The sequence below is a fragment of the Monodelphis domestica genome, chromosome 7 (genome assembly GCF_027887165.1).
Source record: "Monodelphis domestica isolate mMonDom1 chromosome 7, mMonDom1.pri, whole genome shotgun sequence".
Lineage (NCBI taxonomy): Eukaryota > Metazoa > Chordata > Mammalia > Didelphimorphia > Didelphidae > Monodelphis > Monodelphis domestica.
Genome location: NC_077233.1, coordinates 54013339 through 54033954, shown reverse-complemented (window position 1 = coordinate 54033954; position 20616 = coordinate 54013339). Strand labels below are relative to the sequence as shown.

General features: G+C 41.9%; 1 protein-coding gene across 1 annotated transcript in view; it reads right to left on the bottom strand.

The window, feature by feature from the left end:
* Positions 1 to 20616, bottom strand: part of SLC6A1 (solute carrier family 6 member 1) — a 66128-nt gene that overhangs the window by 18905 nt on the left and 26607 nt on the right. Inside the window, exons 2-7 of the mRNA XM_001365709.3 lie at positions 8362 to 8424; positions 5991 to 6416; positions 4388 to 4519; positions 3716 to 3816; positions 2623 to 2732; positions 644 to 776 (exon numbers count right to left, since the gene is read on the bottom strand). Coding sequence (XP_001365746.1) covers positions 644 to 776; positions 2623 to 2732; positions 3716 to 3816; positions 4388 to 4519; positions 5991 to 6231 — 717 coding nt within the window. The 5' untranslated portion in view covers positions 6232 to 6416; positions 8362 to 8424. The remainder of the gene's footprint in view (positions 1 to 643; positions 777 to 2622; positions 2733 to 3715; positions 3817 to 4387; positions 4520 to 5990; positions 6417 to 8361; positions 8425 to 20616) is intronic.

Sequence of the window (20616 nt, the reverse complement as noted above, 5' to 3'; positions counted from 1 at the left end):
TCTATCTATCTATCTATCTATCTATCTATCTATCTATCTATCTATCTATCTATCCATCCATCCATCCATCCATCCATCTATCTATCTATCTATCTATCTATCTATCTATCTATCTATCTATCTATCTATCTATCTATCTATCTGTCTATCTGTCTGTGAAGAAAGGCAGTCAGTCCATGAAAGAATGTTATATATTTTAGTAAAATAAGGAAGAATACTCTTGGAAACTATTGATAAAGTTAGTTTTTTTTGTTTCTGTTTTCTTTGGCCTTGTAGGCAAACACCATCTGAGAATCTTAAGCTTGAAAAGGACCTGAAGTCCTCTAGTCATATTTAACACCCAATATAGCTGCGTTGGTGAACCTATGGCTTGCGTACCAGAGGGGGCTGCTCCCCTCCCCCTCTCTACCATGCCTGAGGATATTTTTCACTTCACCTGCCCCTCTGCACAGCAGCCCATTGGGAACACTTCCTCCCTCCCTCCCTCCCTCCCACCCCAGTCCTGGGTAAGGAATGACTCATATGTGGTGTGAGGGTGTAAATTTGGGTACTTGGTTTCTAAAAGGTTTGCTATCACTACAATATAGGAACCTACAAAGTCCATTAGAAATAGTTGCCCCCATTTAGAGCACATGCAGTTTACCTTTCCAGTCCAGCCAACACCTTTCCAGATACAGAAATACACCAAGATCCAAGCAATGGCCAGGGTGATAGCGAGTGGCCATCGGATCTGTCCTGGCTTCTCCAATCCATCTGTCATCTGATGCATATTGCGCCTTGTGGAGAAGAGCGGGGGATGACAAGAAAGAAACATCAGTACTGGGGTTAATGGGAGCTTCTAAGATAGAGGAAAGAAGGGCAAAGGCATTGGAAATGGGGAGGAGGGAAATGAGAAAGGGAAGTTAGAATTAGGAAAGAATAATATGGAGGAGGGGGTTGCACCTGGAGATTAGGGGAATGGAAATATTACTCTCTTAGTTTTCCTTCCTATTTGACTATTCTTTAGTCTCTTTAGTGGACCTCTCCAGCTCCTCTCCTCTTATTGTGCGATTGCTTTTCTTCTCTCTCTTTATGTCCTCATGAGTCCTTCCCTAATAATCTCAACTGCTAATCTTCTTGGCACCATCCCCACCCCACCAACCCTAGTGCCTTAGTTCTCTTGTATATACTTATATATGGACATGATGTCTCACCCATCATAATTTTAGCTAGTTAAGGGTAGGAACTGTTTCTTTTTTTTGATCTTTGTATCTTCAGTGCCAAGCATAGTCCTTGGAGCACATGTTTGATAAATGCTTGATTGATTGACTGGACATCTCCTCAGCTTCCATTGTTTCACGAGTCTTCTCTTTGCAGATGACTCTGAGATCTATGCATCCAACCTCAATCTCTTTCTCCTGAGCTCTCAACCCTCCTTGCCAAATGCCTGTGGTACAGTTCTAAATGGGGGTCTTATAGGTTTCTCAAACTCAACTTGTCCCAAACAAAGCTCATCATCTTAATCCCCTTTTTCTAAATGTTGTGATTTTGTGCCGAAGGCACCATCATCTTTCTAGTCAATTAAGTTTGCCATCTTGAATCAGCCTTGATTTTTCCATCGCCTTCACATGCCATGTCCTCCATAATATAGCTGACATCCATTTCCTTGGCAACCATTCTAGTTCAGGTCCTCATCACCTTTCAGCCAGACTACAGAAATAACTTCCTAATTGGCCTCTTAGCTTCCAAGCTCTACTGTCTCCAGGCCAACCTCTCTGTAGCTTGCAATATAATCTTTCTAAAATGCAAGTCTGGCCATCTCAACCTTCTGCTCAAAAACCTTCAGAGTTTTTCTATTACCTCTGGGACAAAAAGTCCTCAGATTCGCATTTAGAGCCTGTCATAATGTAGATCCTGCCTTCCCTTTCATGATTATTTTGTGTTATATCCTATCTATATTCCATTCAAACAGGCTGACTTCCTGTTCTCATTTTCCTCCTCCATGCCTTTGCCCAGTTGTCCTCCAAGTTGGTGATGGACAAACTTTGACTGATCCTTCCAAGGAGGGAATATCCTCCCTTCTTGTTTCTGACTCTTAGAAACCCTGGCTTTCTTCAAGATTCAATTCAAGTGCATATCTTATAGGAAGCCTTACCTGATATTCCTGCCAGGCAGTGCTCTCTCTCCTTCTTCAAAAACCTATCAGTTTGCATGCTTTAGCCCCTAGTCAAATGTAAAGTTCTTGAAGGCAAGATATAAGTTTTTTGCTTAGTTTTTTTTTATCCCCAATGCTTGTTAAGGCACCTTGCACATAGTAGGTGTTTAATAAATGATTTTGGATATAGGAGAAGGCTCTCTTTTTCTGTGTGTATAGAGATTAACATAGTGGAGAGAGCCCTGCATTAGGAGTCAGAGAACCAGCATCCAAATCCCAACTCTGCCACTAATTGCCAGTATTACCTTGGACAAGTCACTGGACTTCAATTCTCTCATTTCTCAACTGAAAGTGTTGGATTAGATGACCTCAAAAATCCCTTCTAGCTTTAAATCTATGATCGTATGATCTTCAGTTTCTTCCAACACTATCTAAGACTGGGGGGTGGCCCACCAATTTGAGGAGAGAGAGGTAAGTGCCAGACTTACTCCCAGAATTCCACCACAGCGCTGGTCATGTTGGTGGTGTTAGCGATGCTGTAGTTGGAGAAGCAGCGGTCTGTGTTCCAGGAATTGTCACAGTGTCTCCAGGGAAGTGTCTGTGGAGATACAATCGGTCCAGAGACTCAATGGGAACCACACAGAGAGAATCTACAGAAAGTATCAGGCAAGGTGAGAGGAAGCTGGGAGAGCTACTGTGCTTCCTCAAGGCCAAGGCTGGACCCCGACTAAGCGGCTTGACAAGGTTACTGCTTAAGGAGACAATGGCGGTGCCCATGGGAAAGAGATCCAGCCAAGGGGAATAAGCTGTTCCGTCATGATGGGAGGGAATGTCTTCCCAAAGAGTGGCTGGGTGAGGTTCTGAGCATGTCATGGTTATTCTGGGCACTAAGTGTAGGCTCTTTCACTATCTAGGGTAGCTTCTGCCTCTACTTCCCTTAGCAGCTAACCTCTTTAAGCAGTAAGAGAGAGACCGAGAGAGACAGACAGATAGACAGACACACGCACAGAGAAGAGTCCAGACAGCTGAGGGATCTAATGAAATCTCTCACTGAGATTGAGACTCCTTTATCTGATGCTCCTGATCATAGATGTGGGGGGAAGCATCCCAGGGATAGAGCTACCCTTTATGCATAGGTAGAGTAGGTGGTTACCTTGTCCTGCAAGGATACAGTTTACTTGTCCTTCCCCACCTTCTACTTTTTTTTAAAACCACAACTATTTGTGTCGAGAACTCCTAATGAGGAACTTTTTATATTAATGCATTTGTATATTCCTAGAGACTTAAGAGTGTCTTTAAATAATCTGGGTCATTTAAAGCTTAAATGGCTTTAACTTTAAATGGATTAAACTAAGTATATATGGTTCAAAAGCAGAACTTGAACCCAGGTCCTTCCTTTCTCTGAGACCAACATTAGACATTACTATTTATTCTACTATGGTTTAGAACTCCACCAGTTGAAAATGTGTCTGCTTCTTAGATTTCTTGTGATTTGTAAAGACCCAATAGGGCTCTACCCCACCTTGCTGGAAGCTGCATCCTGAAGCACCGAGCACAAGGATGGGGAGAGGAGAAACTTACTGTGGTGAACGAGTTGTACAGGTAATAGATGGCCCACGAGATGATGACGATGTAGTAGATATTTAGCCAAAAGGATAACACAGCAGCTGCCAGCCCCACGCCTGGAAGGGGAAGAAGATCCTGCATGAGTGTTATGGCCATACCTAGGGCAGCATTAGTAATCACATAAGTATTTCTCCAGCATCTCCTAAGCGCAAGATACCATAGAAGATACAAAGGCTTGTAGGAGATGGCTCCACTTGGGGAAGCAGAATTTGAGTCTTGTCTAAATGTTGTTGTTTAGCCCCAAGAACACTGCTCTGCACACAGGAGGTGTTTAATAGTGTTTGAGGAAGGATGACTGAATAACATGTACAGGTAGGAGGTGCTTGCTGAGTAGTCATTGAATGAATAACTCCAAACAGAATGTTAGCTCTGAAGGGAACCTCAGAGAGTAGCTGAATTCTCTTCTTTTATAGAAGAAGTAGAGTCCATGGAAGTAGAGTTACCTTTCTCAAGGTCATACAATTATAGACCAATGGGTGCTTTTTATCCCCCCCCTCCACGCTACCTCTGCAAGCAAGTTTTAGGTCTCAAAATGTGGCCACCTGGTCTCACCCCAAGAATCTGAGATTGGAGCTTAAGGCACAGCCTCTTCAATGATCACACCATTTTCCCTTCCCCTCAACTTACCCTTGAACATTGGAGCAAGCTTCCAAACCCCCAGGCCTCCAATCGATGTGTACTGGCCCAGGGAGCACTCCAGAAGGAAGAGAGGGACTCCAGCAAAGATAAGAGTTAGGAAGTAAGGGATCAGAAATGCCCCTGTAGGGAAGAGAGAAGAAAGGCGATGGGCACCAAGGTCCTGGGAAGGCCACTGACTGGGAAGGATGTAGCCCTTAGCCCAAGAGTAAAATGGAGAAATCAAAGGAAGCCCCAAGGCTGAGGAGGAGGGGGACACTAGTGGGAAGAGAAAGTTTCCTGCAGACCTTTTAAGGCTTTGTGATTTCTTCCCTCTGGAGGTGCCTTCACTGAACAGATGGTCTTTTGTGAGTTGTTGGGGACAAAACTCCCCCCTAGTGGCTAGCCTTCTTGTGATGAGCTTCTCTGAATTTGGCCAAGCTGGCTCTTGGACTGTCATTTCTGGGTCTGCACACAAAGCCTTAATATCTTGGTAAGAGTTGTGGAACTCGCATGCCATTAGCATAGCTCTCGCAACCCTTTATACCACCACGAGGCACCAAACTAGGCTTTTAGTAAGAATAGTGGAGATGCTGAAGAAATTAAACAATGGCATTTAATGATCTCCTCTATTCACTATCACTTTGGGGGTGGGGGTGGATGCCATGGATTTCTTTGACAGTAAAGGGACATCTATGTATCCCTTTGCAGAAAAATGTCTGTAAATACATAAAATAAAATATGGAGGATAACAAAGAAAATTGATTCTTTTGAAGTACAATAATAAAAATATACATCAAAAAGTCATAGACCCCTTGTTAAAGACACCTCCCATCCAGTCTAGCTTTATTCACTCTCTCTTTAAACTCCCCCCCCCAAGACAAACAAACAAACAAACAAACCCTTACCTTCCATTTTAGAATCAATACTGTCTATTTATTGGTTCTATGTCAGAAGAGTAGTAAGCTATAGGCAATGGGGGTTAAGTGACTTGACCAGGGTCACACAGCAAGGAAGTGTCTGAGGTCATATTTGAACCCAGGACTTCGTGTCTCTAGACCTGGCTCTCTATTCATACAGCCACTTAGTTTTTCCCAAATGCTCTCATTTTAGAGATAAGGAAATTAGGGTCCAGAGAATGAAATGCCTCGTGCAAGTGATAAGTGGCAAAGTTGGTATCTGAATTGAGGTCATCAACTTTTATAAATGAGATTTTCCCCATTACACTATTTCATTGGGCCATTTGATGAAACTATTGGGTATAGATGGAATAAGGCAGGAAATGGAACATTTCTTATAGATTTCTACTGAAGGTCACACAGTGGACAAACTGGGATTAAGACCCAAATTTTCTTCCAAAAGGGCCACCAATTAGTTTCTTACCTCCTTCTCTCTCCCTCTCCCTTCCCCTTTCTCTCCCCTCCTCCCTCCCTCCCTCTCATTCTCTCTCTCTCTCACTCACATTCTCTCACTCTCTCACTCTCTCTCTCTCTCTTTCCCTTCTCTCCCTCTCCCTCTCCCTCTCTCTCTCTCCCTTTTGAGAAATACAACTGAGCTGTCTACTGTTTTCTTTTCCCCAGTCCCTAGGACTTTAAGTCAAACTATTATCACATACCTCCACCATTCTTTCCACAGAGATAGGGAAAGCGCCACACATTCCCCAGTCCTATGGCATAGCCCACACAGGACATGAGGAAATCAAATCGGCCTTTCCAGGTGTCCCGATCAGGAAGGTCAGTCGACTTCTTCTTCTGCACTTTCACCACCAATGTCTTGGGCTTGTCGTTGGTGATGGAGGCCTCACTGACCTCAGTGGAAATCTGCCCATCTGCAATCTTGGTCCCGTTAGTCGCCATGTCTCTGGGTTTGGATGGGGAGGCCCTGGCAGATGGACGGGAGATATCAGCTCCAGTCCACGTGGACAGCAGCTTTGCAGCCCTTGATCTTCCAACTAGGGAGTCAAAAGTTTGCTGGGATCAGTGCAGAGAGGGAATGATGGGAATGTTCAGGGTGTGAGGATCCTGGAAACTGGCCTCAGCTCCTAGAAAATGCAAATTTGTGACTTAGTGGAATCGTCGTTTTGATATTTCTTCCTTCCTAAAGGCTACCCCTCCGGAAGCCAAAGGAAAAATGATTGTTCTCTAAAACCCCCATGGGATATGTAGAATTGGAGATGATTTCAACACAGATACAGAATTATCTTTTTTTTAATTTGAAAAATTTTATTTAATTAATTAATTTAGAATATTTTTCCATGGTTAGATGATTCATGTCTTTCCTTCCCTTCCTCCTTCCCATAGCCAATGCACAATTCCACTGGATTTCACTTGTGTCATTGATCAAGACCTACTTCCATATTATTGATATTTGCACCAGTATGATCACTTAGAGTCTACATCCCCATCATATCCCCCTCAACCCATGTGATCAAGCAGTTGTTTTTCTTCTGTGAGAAATAGAATTATCTTGTTGGCCATCGATTAGCTCAAGAAGATTTGGTTTATCCTCTGACTCTGGCATTCAGCGTGTCTATTTATATTGGCTAACTTCATTGCTATGGTATGCTCCTATAAACTAGGTAGTCTTAGTACTCTTATTCCCATTTTACAGATGAGAATTTTGCACATGTTCATATAGCTAGGAATTCTGAGGGTCAGAATTTGAACCTATGCCTCCCAACCCCAAGTTCAGAAGTCTTTCCACTTCACTAAATGAGATGCCAGTTTTGTGATTTAATGCATAAGGAAGGGTGCCAATGGCACAATGACTCTAGCTAGCATTTATAAGGTACTTTAAGATCTCAGAAACATCTTGTAGGTTAGCTTGGTGCTTAGCTCAGCGCCTGGCACATAGTAGGTGCTTAATATATGCCACATGGCTAGACTAACCTCATCTGATACATACAGCAACCCTGTGAGGTAGGTGCTAGTATCATCCTCATTTTACATTTGAGGAAAATGAAATCTAGAGGTTAGATGACTTGCCCAGGGATATAAATGCCAGGCAGCATTTGAACTTGAGTCTTCTGGGTTCCAAGTTCAGCACTCCATCCATTGTACCACCTAGCTGCCTGACTAGATATTCAAAGGAGTAGTTGTAAACTACTTGGGTGTTTGACTGACTTCTATTAATTTTAAAGAGCACCTAGATGGAACAGTGGATAAAGTGGTGGGTCTGAAGTCAGGAAGATTCCACTTTGTGAGTTCAAATCTGGCCTCAGACACTTACTACCTATGTAACCCTGGGAAGTCACTTAACCCTGTTTGCTTCAGTTTCCTCATCCGTAAAGTGAGCTGGAAAAGGAAATGAGTATCTTTGTCAAGAAAACCCCAAATAAGATCATAAAGAGTTGGACATGAGTGACCCCCCAAATTAATTATATTAATTTGAGTTTTCTTTTTCCCATTCTGAGTCTGCCTCAGAGAGGAGGCTGGGGAAGACAATGTCTGAATCTAACTGAGCTTCTAAATGAGATGTCTGTGAAGCATTTTGCAAATTTTAAAATCCTAGCTAAATAGTAACTTCGTATTATCTTTCTTATGGAATAATAGTATTCCACTGTACTTCTACACAATCATGCTGTAATTGATGGACATCCCCTTTGCTTCCATTTATTGCTGGATGACAAAAAGTGTAGTTGTAGATATTTTGGCATATTCAATGCAATTCAATAAACATTTCTATTCTGTACCAAGAATAGTGCTAAGTACTATTCTTGGCATTGGGATATAGTTTTGCCTTTAGGCCAAAGGATAGGCCAGGCAACTTTTTTAAGTATCACAGAGGCTTTGGAGATCATCTAGTCCAACATCGTCATTTTAGGGATGAGGAAACCAGAGATCAAATGATCTGTCCAACATGGCGCAGTAACAAGAGGCAGAGCTTGGGATGAACCAAGGCCCCCTGACTCTAAGTTCTGCCTCCTCTTTCTGTGGCTTCCTTCTGCCCCCAACATGCCGCCCCACTTAGCCCCCACCTTCAGTTACCTGGAATAGTGGTGTCGTCAGTCAGCCTGGGTGAGGGCCCATCCACATGTGCTGCCAATATCACTGTGGAGGAGAGAAGAGCTGTGAGCAGCAGTGAGGTGGGATGCCAATGACAGGGGAGCCCTGCAGCAGTGCTAGGGTGGGAGGTGGCGAATCTGTCAGCTCTTGCCAGCAATGAATAGGTGCCCAGCTGATCTCCCCAGTGGTGATATCCGTGCAGCATAGAGCCGGGCCTGCAGAGAGCTAGAGACATGCAGTGTGCCAGTATGGGCTGCCCTTGGGGCAGAGGGCTGGTGGGTCAGTAGAGGTGGAGATGGGAAAAAGATGTTCCATAATTTTATCAGAAGAAAAGACAAACGATCTGAGGGATTCTCAGCTCCTTTTTGAATTGTAGCAAATGCCTTTTGTTTCCATTTTTTCCCCCAACATATTTTTTCAACATCTAAACTTATGGAACCTGAGCAGCAAACTGTGATAGCAATTGCCTTAGGAAAGATCCAGGATCCAGGCCCAGCCCAGTCCAGCCAAAGCACCATGAAGTCTCTGACTGATGATTCCCTCCCCAAGATGCTCCCCAGCTCAGCACTGCCAAATCACGCAGGAAGGAACAGGGGCACTGTGAGTGCCCGTGACATTGACCTCCCTATCTGCAAGGTGCACAGCCCCATCCCTGCTCCCACATGCGCACATGACTATGTGAGATGGGCCCCACAGTCCCCATTACCTAATGTCATAGTCTCTTCCTAGAGACTGAAGAGATGGACGGGCATGGTGGGCTTCTGTTTGGAAAGTACTAGCTTTACATCACTTGACTCTCATCCTCAAAGATGACCCCGTTCATATGTTCATATTCAGCCTTTACTAGGATCAGTCTGGTCTCTGGACCCAGAAGGATATCTTCTGTGATGATCCATATGCCTGACTTACTCATGGCAAAGAAAGACCCCCTTGCCCCCAACAACCCAAACCATTGGGTGGAAGCTTCCTAGGATGGGTGAGAATCACAGGATCCAAGAGGCTCCCCTCTGCATCATAAGAGTTAGGTTTGGAAAAGACCTTAGGTATCTAATCCAATTCCTTTATTTAAAGTTTTATTGATGCCTCTTGTCTCTTCCACCATAATCACTATCCATTAAAAATACCTACCTTGTAACAGAAAAACTGTTAAGCAAAAACTTGGCAATAAATCAACTTTGTCTGATAGCATATGAACCATCCCACTCCTATAGCCTGATACTTCTCCACCCAGAGGAGACTCTTTCATCATCTCTTCTTCAGAATCAAGATAGGTCATTGCCTTTAATCAGTTTTGTTGCCTTTTTGTGTTGTTTTCATTTACATTACTGCAGTCACTGTTTATGCTATTCTTCTGGCTCTCCTGACTTCATTCTGTATCAGTTCATATAAATCTTCTTTTACTTCTCTGAATCTTTTATTTAAATAATTTCTTATGGCAAAAGAGCATCCTATTGCATTCATATGCTGCAGTTTATTTAGGCATGCTGTATTGATGGACATCCACTTTTTTTCCATTTGTTATTGTATCACAAAAGTGTTGCTGTGTACATTTTGGAATATTCAATCCAATTCAGTCAATATTTATTACATGCCTTCTAGGAACCAAGAATTGTGCTAAGCACAATTACGAAAAGGAAAGCCAGTCCTTGCCCTCAAGGAGCTTACAATTGAAAGAAGGAAGAGAACAAATAAAAGGAAGCTGGGAAAGGGAAGAAGCCAGAGTGTACCCTGTGAAGAGACATCTTGTTCCTTGGAGCTGAAACCAAGTAAAGCTGCAGATGTAAAGTGGAGTGAAATGAAAGTCCAGGCTCTACATTCTCTAAAGCAAGATGTTGGGAAGGTTTGGTACTCCATCCGCCAGCTCTTTAGTGGGGGGAGAAGAGGCTTGGGGAAGGTGTCAAGGCTTGAGTTAACAACATGGTGATGAGATTAGAGGTGATGAGTTTATATCCCAAGAGAGCATCTTGGTCCTTGGAGTTGAAAATAGGCAGAATTTAAGATGTAGAGTTAATCCTTTCCCTCCTTCTGTCTTTGACTTCCTTGAGATATATACCCACAATGGATGGATTAAGGGATGGGTACAGTTTAATCATTTTACTTGCAGAATCCTAAATTGTTTTACATTGACTGTGTTTTTTGCATGATAATACACGTAAGGTCCAGATCAAATTGCTTACCATCACTGAGTAGCAGAAGGGAAGGGAGAGAGGGAGACAGTTTGGATCTTATAATTTTGAAAAAACTTATTTTGAAAGTTGTTTTATATAAATAACTGGACTAAATCATAACTCCATAAAAAGTATACTAGCGGGGCACATAGGTGGCTCAGTGGATAGAGAGCCAAGCCTGGAGATGGGAGGTTCTGGGTTCAAATATGGCCTCAGATACTTCCTAGCTGTGTGACACTGAGCAAGTCACTTAACCCTAATTGCCTAGCCTGTACTGCTCTTCTGCTTTGGAGTTAATACTTAGTAATGATTCTAAGATGGAAGGTGAAGGTATAAATAAAAATATTCTACTACACCTGTCTTCCTACAACCCTGCCATCTTTTATTCTTTGTCGGTTTGATGGGTGTGAGTTTTAAAGAGCACTTCTATGGTGAATCATCTGTAGCATTTTTCATATGGTTATTGCTCATCCGAATTTCTTCTTTTGGAAACTGAACATGTCCTTTACCATTTGTCTGTTGCACTCTCCTTACTCTACAGATAAGGGAATGGCGTTCCAAAGAGAGAATGTAACTTGTTTTAATGTCCCATATATAATGAGGATTCTCTAGAATTCTAGAGGAAAAGGATTTCTTGGGTTGCCAAGGGCTTTTTCATGATACAAACACAACTTTACCACCCCCAATCCCCAAAGGAGAGAAAACTTGAGAATGAACATCATAGGTACCGATGAGATTTGATGTTGGTTGCCTCTAAAACACCCCAGGGGAAATTTTCTTGAAGCCTTCAAATGGTCAGACAAATGCCTGGCACATGATAGTGGTGGTTGTGGTTCCCTGGCATGTCTTACTAAGATAATGGTCTCATTTGTTCCCATGAACATGCTAAGAAAAGGAATAAATTATTAAGAATAGTCACGGCTCCTTTCAAAACTGTAGTTAGTAGGTATTAGGATAATAATACAACATTTGTAGGGGGCGTCCACCTATTGCAGTAGCTCAGCCTTCAGCTGACATAGTTTAAGGACAAAAGGGGTATATATAAAAATGAGATTTAGGATATCAGAAAACAAGGATAGGGATGTCTGGCTAACTGAAAAGCATAAGAATACAATAAAATACATTTCATAAGATCATAGATTTATAGCTGAAAAGTACCTTTGAAATCATCTAGCCCAAGTCCCCATTTCCCTGTAATGAAGCTCAGATTTAGAAAGGTTGTGACTTGTTAAAATCAGGTAGGTAGTAAGTGGCATTTCTTCCTTCTAAGTTGAATCCTCCTTGAGACCTACTTTGTCAAAGCCAACAGCAAAGGTGTTGATACCATAAAGGAAAGTATCCCAGGCTCTGTTCTCAACCACCACATTTTCCTGTACTCGGGTCTTGGTTTAGATGCCTTTTTTTCTTTAAAGAAACAGAAACTTTAATGAACAAATGTAGATCTTTCTTAGAAGGGTAATAATTCTGCCTCCCCAGAAAATGAAATTTGACTTGGAAGAAATAGCCTAGTAGCAAATTATTTTTTCCCCTTCTCTCACTTTAATAGCTTTCTTAGGGTCCTTCAAATCCTCTGACTCAATAACATTTTCTCTGAATTCTGCACCAATAACATCACTGATGGGTAGCGAGGTGGCACAGTGGAGAGTGGGTTGGACTTTGGAGTCAGGAGTTCATATCCAGCCTCAGACACTTCCTAACTATGTGACTCTGGGCAAGTGACAACCTTTTTGCCTCAGTTTCCTCATCTGTAAAATGAGCTGGAGAAGGAAATGGTAAACCACACCAGCTTCTTTGCCAAGAAAACCCTAAATGAGGTCACTCATGGCTAAAATACATCTGGATTGAAAACACTATTGGCCACTTCCAATACTATGGCAACTTGGACCCCAACTTGTATTTCACTAACTTCAATTTGCTGCTAGTGGGAAGAAAGAACATCGAGGCTGATGCATTTTGGAGAATTTTTTGATGTTAAGTCTTCAAGTCTCCTTCAAAGGAAGAGGTTCTGTCTGTAAGTTTAATATCAAACTGCAGATTTAGGCTATTAAAATACTAGATTGGATAGGAACCTCAGTGGTTATTTGACTGAATCCTTCATTTCGGAGATGAGAAAAAGGAAGCAGAGGTTAAATGACCCACCTAGAGTTACACAACTAATAAGTGTCTGAGCTCGGATTTGACTTCAGGTGTTTCTAGCTTCTAGTTTCTAGCTTCTGGTTCTGCTATATAAGCCTGTGCGACTTTGAGCAAATCACTTCTCTCTGGACCTCTGTTTCCTTATTTGTAAAATGAGATGGTTGGATTTCATGGCATATAAGACCCCTTCTATTGCTAAAACTTAAAGTCTTTAAATATTGGAGTGACATTAAGAATCCTGAAGACTTCCTGCACAGTGGGAGGATTTTTAGACGATATCTCTTTGTAACACATTTTATATTCTGAATGATGCCCAGGAGAAGATGGGAAAGCCGTAAATGACTGAATTCTGGCTCCACTTCCTCAAGGTGAGCATTCCGATTATTCCACAATAGAATGGCTTAGCAGTCCCTGAGTACATCTATATGATTCTAAATCACTCTTTTGCATTAAGTACAAAGGTGGCAAAAGCAATTAGAAAAATGTCATTTGGTCTATTCATCAGAGGCAATGAAAGACCAATAGACTTGGAGTTCAAGTTCAGTCTTGGGTTTGAATCCTGTTTCTGCCACTAAGGAGCGATGTGATCCTGAACAAGTCACTTTGGTTTTGATAAAGGAGGGAGTAGAAGGCTGAGATTTGGAGGCAGAGACTTAAACCTTAGCAATGCAACCTTGGCCAGGTAACTTCTCAATGTCTTCATCTGAAAAAATGAGAGAGCAGGGCTGGAAGGTCCTTAGAGTTCCTTCCCTTGAGGCTTGACTTAGAAGGCTGAGCCTGGAGTGAGGAAAGATCCTGAATTCAAATCCAGACTCATACACTCCCTGGCTGTGTGTGATCCTGGGAAAGTCACTTGATTTCTGTCTGCCTCAGTTTCCTCATCTATAAAATGTGGATAATAATAAGAGTTACTTTCTGGGGTTCTTTGTAAGGATCAAATGAGATAACATGAATAAAGGCTTCCCATAGTAGGCTCTTTAGAAATGCTTATTTCCTTCTAGATTTTAATCACATGATATTGAAGGATTTCATAGGTTTTGATGTTATAAAGGAAATGTCTTGGTTTAGATGCCATTTTGTTGTTGTTGTTATACAGAGACTTTACTGCACAAATGCAGATCTTTCTTGGGGAGGGTAATGAGTTTGCCTTCCCAGAAAATGAATCCTGACTTGGAAGAAACAGCTTCCTACCTTTTTTATTTATGAGGAATTTTAGCTTCTTTTTTATTTAGGAGGAACCTTTTTGAAGCCCCCGACTGACATGTAATCTGATAAGCTACTGAGAATGCAGGAAAACTTTGAAATGAATTTGTTTCTTAGCATAGTTTTCACATCCAGAATCAAGTTCTACTTTATCTAGTCTATAAAAGGATGCTATAAATTATATATAATTTGTTGGAGTCCAATACAACAATATTAAATATCTATCAGGTGTCCAAGGAGCTGAGCTGGTTGTTGGGGAGCCAAAGGTAACTGTTGTGTCTCTGCCTTCAAGGCAGACACCTGGATTATCTATGCTCAAAATTATACTGGTTGGCCTAGACATAGATTTATTCCCATTTTATAGATGAGGAAACTGAGGCTGTTCAGTAACTTGCCTGGCCATGAAATGTTTGAGGTAAGATTCAGACTTGGATCTTCTCAAGTCTGAATCCCACTAGAGTCTTTGGCCCACAGATTTAGAACCTCAAAGCCTCAGTTTTCTCATCTGTTAAATGGGGATGATAATTGATATCTTTTCTACCTCTCCAGGTGGTTGTGAGGATTGCATGACATAAGAGAACATGAAATCACTTTGTACACTTCCTAGCACTAGAATCAAAGAGCTAAAACAATCTGACAATATTGATTAATCCAGAATTGTCCAATTTTATAATCATGGGCTCAGAAGAAACTACAGTTTCAGAAATAGGATATGAGCCCTGACTTCTGACTCCAAGTCAAGTGTAATTCTTTCCATTTCCACACTGCCTGTTATGCAGTTGGAAGGTGGTATCATTAGCTTGGGGTTGTTCAGTTGTGATCCCATTGGGGGTTTCTTTGGCCAAGATGCTGGAATGATTTGCCATTTCTCTCTCTAGCCTATTTTACAGATGAGGAAACAGAGGCATACAGGGTTAAGTGACTTGCCCAGGGTCACACAGTCAGGAAGTGTCAGAGGCTAGATTTGAACTCAGATCTCCCTGGCTCCCAGGTCTTAGCCTCTGTCCATTGCGCCACTGAGCTGCCCATCCTTAGTGTATACTATATAGCAATTGGTTAGTGATGGAGGAAGGGGATAAAATAAGCTTTTATAGAGAGCCTGGCACTGTGGTAAGGTAGTATAGTGGGTTTAGACTCAGGAAGATCTGAGTTTGAATCCTGCCTCAAATATTTACTAGTTGTTATGTGACTCTGGGCAAGCCACTTTAGCTTCTTTGCCTCAGTCTTATCTCCTGCTCAGGGCTGCGTTAAAGATCAAATGAGAGAATACATTTGAAAAGCTTTGCAAACATTAGATCAGTTTTGTATTATTATATGGAATGAATGAAGATGAATAAAAATGAATTAAAAAGCATTTATTATCAAATCTGGCCTCAGACACTTCCTAGGCAAGTCACTTGACCCCCCAGTGCCTAGCCCTTACTACTCTTCTACTTTAGAACCAATGCTTAGTATTAATTCTAACACAGAACGTGAGGGTTAAAAAAAAAGAATGGAAGGTCCTTGAGGGTGGGGTCTTTTCTTGTATTCTGAGCTGCTGGCATTGTGCTTTCCAAATAACAGATAGTTCATAAATTCATTTGGAATGAATTTATCAGGATTATTTCTGTTTGTGTTTTCAGAATTTCAACAATGAGAAGTTCGTACTTCCTGGGATGATGTTCTCATATAGAATTTTAGTTCATGGAAGATTACTTATCCTTTCTCTGAATGCTTTTTAAAAAGGGGGGATTGAAAGATAAATGAATGGGGTGATGTGGGAAATACAGATATAAATGGCACTTACTATGTGCCAGGCACTGTGTTAAGCACTTAACTATTTCATTTGATGGTGACAACCACTCTGGAAGATAGGGTGCTAACATCTCCATTTTACAGTTGAGGAAACTGAGGCAAACAGAGGTTAAGTGACTTGTCCAGGGTCATATATCTAGCAAAATTTGAACTCAGGTCTTTCTTATTTCAGGCCCAGCACATTATCAATAAGATGGATAATTGGAAAAGGGAATTGGCCAGCTGCTGGCAATATAACTTGAGGGAAGAATAACAGATGGACAGTCTCAGATTCTCATACTGTCAAGTATTTAAAGATTTGAGTGGGGCAAATCCTTTCTAGAAAGACACAGTTCAGCATCACATAGGGTGAGTGGGGAAAGGGATGTAAGTGGTATCCTTGAAGGCAGGAGCTCACATGAAGGATCCTGGCTCCATCAAAGAAATGACAACGATGATGATGAAACACTGATTGAGTGTGGTTCCTGGGAACTGTAAAAAAAAAGGCCAGAGACAGGCAGGATTTGGCTATTCCATTTCTAAAAACAAACAAATAAAAATCCACACAATCTTTTGCTCCTCTAAGGCAGAGCTGTGAAGCATACACTTCTTTCCCATGCTTTGCACTTTACAGGATTTCACACTAGACTAGACCTTTACAAGCCATCTTATCCAATCTCCTCATTTTACAGACAAGGAAACTGAGGCACACACAGATGAGTGATTTGCCCAGAGTGACCCAGCTAATGAGTATTTGAGGCAAGATTTCAATTCAGGCTTTCATGATTCCAAGTCCAATTCTCTCTGCTACATGAAACCAATAGTTGAGTATCCCATGTTACCAAACAAGATGGTGGATGACCTCGAAGGTCCTTTTTTGTTCTAAATTTATTTTCTTACTGAAATCCTCTTCTGACATGTCTCAATTAAGTCATCCCCTCTTCTCTCATGCATTAACCTTCCCTGATCACCTCAGGTAGAAGTTGTTTCTCATTCATGATGTTTTCTTTATGAATTCTTTGTTTGGATTCTTTCCTTTGCCCGGAGCACATTAGATCTTGTACAGTATCAGTGTGCCCTTCCATAGTCTCAGAGTAGATGGTGAGATCATTGGGGACAGGGCTGTGCTGAACTCCTAGGACCTACCAGAGGACCTCACACACAGCAAACCCTTAAACAAATGTCTGTTGAGATGAATAAATAATTGGTGAATGAATGAGTTTGGCCAAGGTCAATGCATACCCACATCCTGTGAAATCATTGAAGAATTATTCTTTCCTTCCTCCTCTGAGTATCTTAAAGATTTAAAATATCTACTTTCAATTCAGAAAATATTTATTAAGTGCCTACTATGTGTGAAAAAAATGTTTGGGGGTGTAGAGAAGGCAACAGTCAGGAAGATCTGAGTTCAGTTCCAGCCACAGATTTTTATTAGCTGTGTGACTTTGGGCAAGTCACATAACCCCTGCTTGCCTCAGTTTCTTTACCTGTAAGATGTGAATAATAACAGCATCTCTTTTCCAGAATTGTTGTGAAGAACAAATGAGATAATAATTGTAAAACATTTAGCACAGTGCCTGGCACATAGTAAGTGCTATATAAATGTTAGTTGGTTATCATCATCATAATCGTCATTCGTGGATAGAAAGCTGGCAACAATCTGATTCATGCTGGCTGTGTGACCCTGGGTGAGTCATTTAACTTATCAAATCTCCAGCCAACTCTCTAGGGGAAAAGGAGCATTTAAGTACCTAGTATGTGTTAGACACTATGCATGTTTTTATTCAGTCATTTCCCAATCATGTTTGACTCTTTGGGAACCCTTTTTTTTTCCAAAGATCCTGAAGTGGTTTGCCATTTTCTTCTTCAGCTCATTTTACAGTTGTGGAAACTGAGGCAAATAGTTAAGTGACCTGCTCATGATCACACAACTGATAGGTGTATGGAGCTGGATTTAAATTTGGTCTTCCTGGCTCTAGACTCAGCACTTTATCCATTGAACCAATTATAATGACATTTCTAGCTACACAGAAACAAGAGTCAAACTTGTGTTTTTGACTCCAAATCCAATGTTCTTACTACCTCAATTTTGCTTCTTGTTATACCATTCTAAGGAACACTTAAAGTTGTATGATTTAAGGGGTCCTGAGAAAGTCCCCTTCTATGGCCTATTATGGAGCCTGAAAGTCTACCATTAGAGATTTATTCCTTTGGGTGGGCTAAAGAGAGTTTTGGTCTTCTAAATCCCTTTAAAATGCAAATGGAATATTTTTCTTGGAAACATAATTCCTTGAGCCATAATCAGCTCTCCTTAGAGGGATTAGGACACAGAATGGAAATTGGGGATAGGAAGGTGACTGATAAACCATGAGCTCCTTGAAAGCAGGACTGACTTTTGCTTCTATTTTTATCTCCAGAGCTTAGTACACTGTCTTGTACCTGGTAGGCACTTCATAGATTTATTATTGACAGAGCCAACCACATGGTACAGTTGATAAAGCACAAAAAAGGGCATCAGGAAGACCTGAGTTCAAATCCAGATTTATTTATTATCTTATGACTCAATCTCTGCCTCATTTTCCTCAACTTCAAAAAAACTCTGCATAGAGTAAGCACCAGATAAAAGTTGTTGTTGTTCTCCTCCTCCTCCTCCTTCTCCTCTTTCTCCTTCTCCTCCGCCTCCTCCTTCTTCTTCTTCCCTTGGGACCCTGGACATGTCATTTAACCTCTATCTTTCTTGGTTTCCTCAAGTGTAAAATACAGATCCCAATGGTACCTACCTCAGACCTAAAGCTGGGAGGTCCTGGGTACAAGTCTTCGATCCTTCCTAACTGTGTGACTGTAGGCAAGTCACTTAACCCCACAACTGCCTAGCCCTTGCCTCTCTTCTAGCTTAGAATCAATAGTGACAGAAGTTAAGGGTTTAGAAAACCCCAATAGTACCTACCTTACAGGGTTGTTGTGAGAATAAATGAGTTTTAAAGTGGTTAATAAATGCTTGTTTTGGGGGCAGCTGGGTGGCTCAGTGGATTGAGAGTCAGGTCCAAATTTGGCCTCAGACACTTCCTAGCTGTGTGCCCCTGGGCAAGTCACTTGACCCCCATTGCCTAGCCCTTACCACTCTCCTACCTTGGAACCAATACACAGTATTGATTCTAAGACAGAAGGTAAGGGTTAAAAAAATCAATCAATCAATAAATAAACAAATAAATGCTTGTTTCCTTCCCTTTATTGACTGACTATATTCACATTGAATTTTCATATTTTTTGTAGGGTTTTTTTTGGAGGCCCCAATAATCTCATTGATCATGAAATTTGGTAGTAAGGGGGACCGCTTGTCTACTCTTCTCTTACCGTGTGATCATGGGCAGATCTATTCTCTATACCCTTTAGGTCTCTCATTTGAAAAATGGTGGGCTCAGTGGACTGAAAACCAGGTCTAGAGACAAGAGGTCTGGGGTTCAAATATGACCTCAGACACTTCCTGGCTGTGTGACCCTGGGAAAGTCACATTGCCTAGCCCTTGTTGCTCTTCTGCCTTGGAACCAATACACAGTATTGATTCTAAGATGGAAGGTGAGGGCTTACAAAAATAATAATAGCACCTTCTTCCCAGGAAGGATGTGGTGAGGATGAAAAGAGAGGTGTGTAGAGTAGAACCATAAAGAACTACATGCATGCTAATTATTATGTAGCCCGGTTCCTTTTAACATTTATTTCCTCCCCCCAAAAAACAAGCATTTACTTTTTAATTCCAGCCTCTCTCATGAAAAAATACGAAAGAACTACTTTCCCCTTGCAGTAATTATGCATTGTCAAGCAAAACACATTTTCACCTGATTTTACAACATATGAAGACAATGAGGTCCAGGGAGGTCAAATGCTTGAGGTCACGCAGAGGGAATCAGAGGCAGATTTGAACACAAGGAGCCTCACTCCAGAGCCCCATTCTCTTCATCATGCAACCAGCCATTCTCATTTGACTGATGAGAAAATGAAGCCTCAAAGGATCAAAGTGCTTTGTTTGGGGTCACACTGATTTGAAGAATTAGATCTCTTATCCAGACTCAAGTCTTTCATTTCTAAGACAAGAGGACTCTTTCCACTCATCCCCATTTTACAGATAAGAAAGCTGAAGCCTAGAAGGGTTCCATGATGGGTCCATTTGTGAAGAGGGGATCCGTGAGGTAAAGAGATTGAGATTAATGGCCATTTTAGGGGATAGATGGGCACTGAGGATGTCTGAAATTGGTTTCTAAGGTTGGTCTGAGATCTTATCTAAGGAGCTATTGAGAATGAAGGACCCATAGAATGATAAGGCTGGAAAAGACCACAGGGGTGGTTATTGGGTCTGAGTCCATTTCATCACATGGGAAACTGAGGTAGCAACTGACTTGCCCAAGAACACATAGCTGTTAAGTCAGAGTCAGGGATGGAATTGGGGTCTTCTGGCTCTCAAGCCAGGTTCTCTTACCAGTCTTGGCAGCAATGAGGAGGAGGAGGAGGAGGAAAAGGGAGAGTTGTTTGGAGGAGAAAGGCTCCTGGAGGATGCTTATTGGGTCTCCCACAGAAGAGCCCCCACAGTCCGACAGAAGCCCTGAGTTATGGGTGTGTGTGAGTGTGTGTGTGTTCTTAGTCCCTCTCACAATCTCCCATTGTTTGTGTGGCACAGGAATGATGTGAGGGCAGGAGAGAGTGTGGGCATGGATGGAGGCGGGGGACTGGCCAGGGATGCATATTCAGGAAAAAGCTCCAGCTCAGTTCTTTCTTTGTCTGAGGCTGGGAACCCTGGCTGTGACCCAGCCCAAACCACAATGCAGAGTGAGTGGGGGGTAGGTAGCAAGGGGCATGCAAGCTTCCACTGGCCAAGAGGGAGAGCCTGGTGTTCATGTTGAAACATGCTTATAACAACACCCAGGACTCACACCAGCATCCCCCAAGATGCTCCTGCTGCATC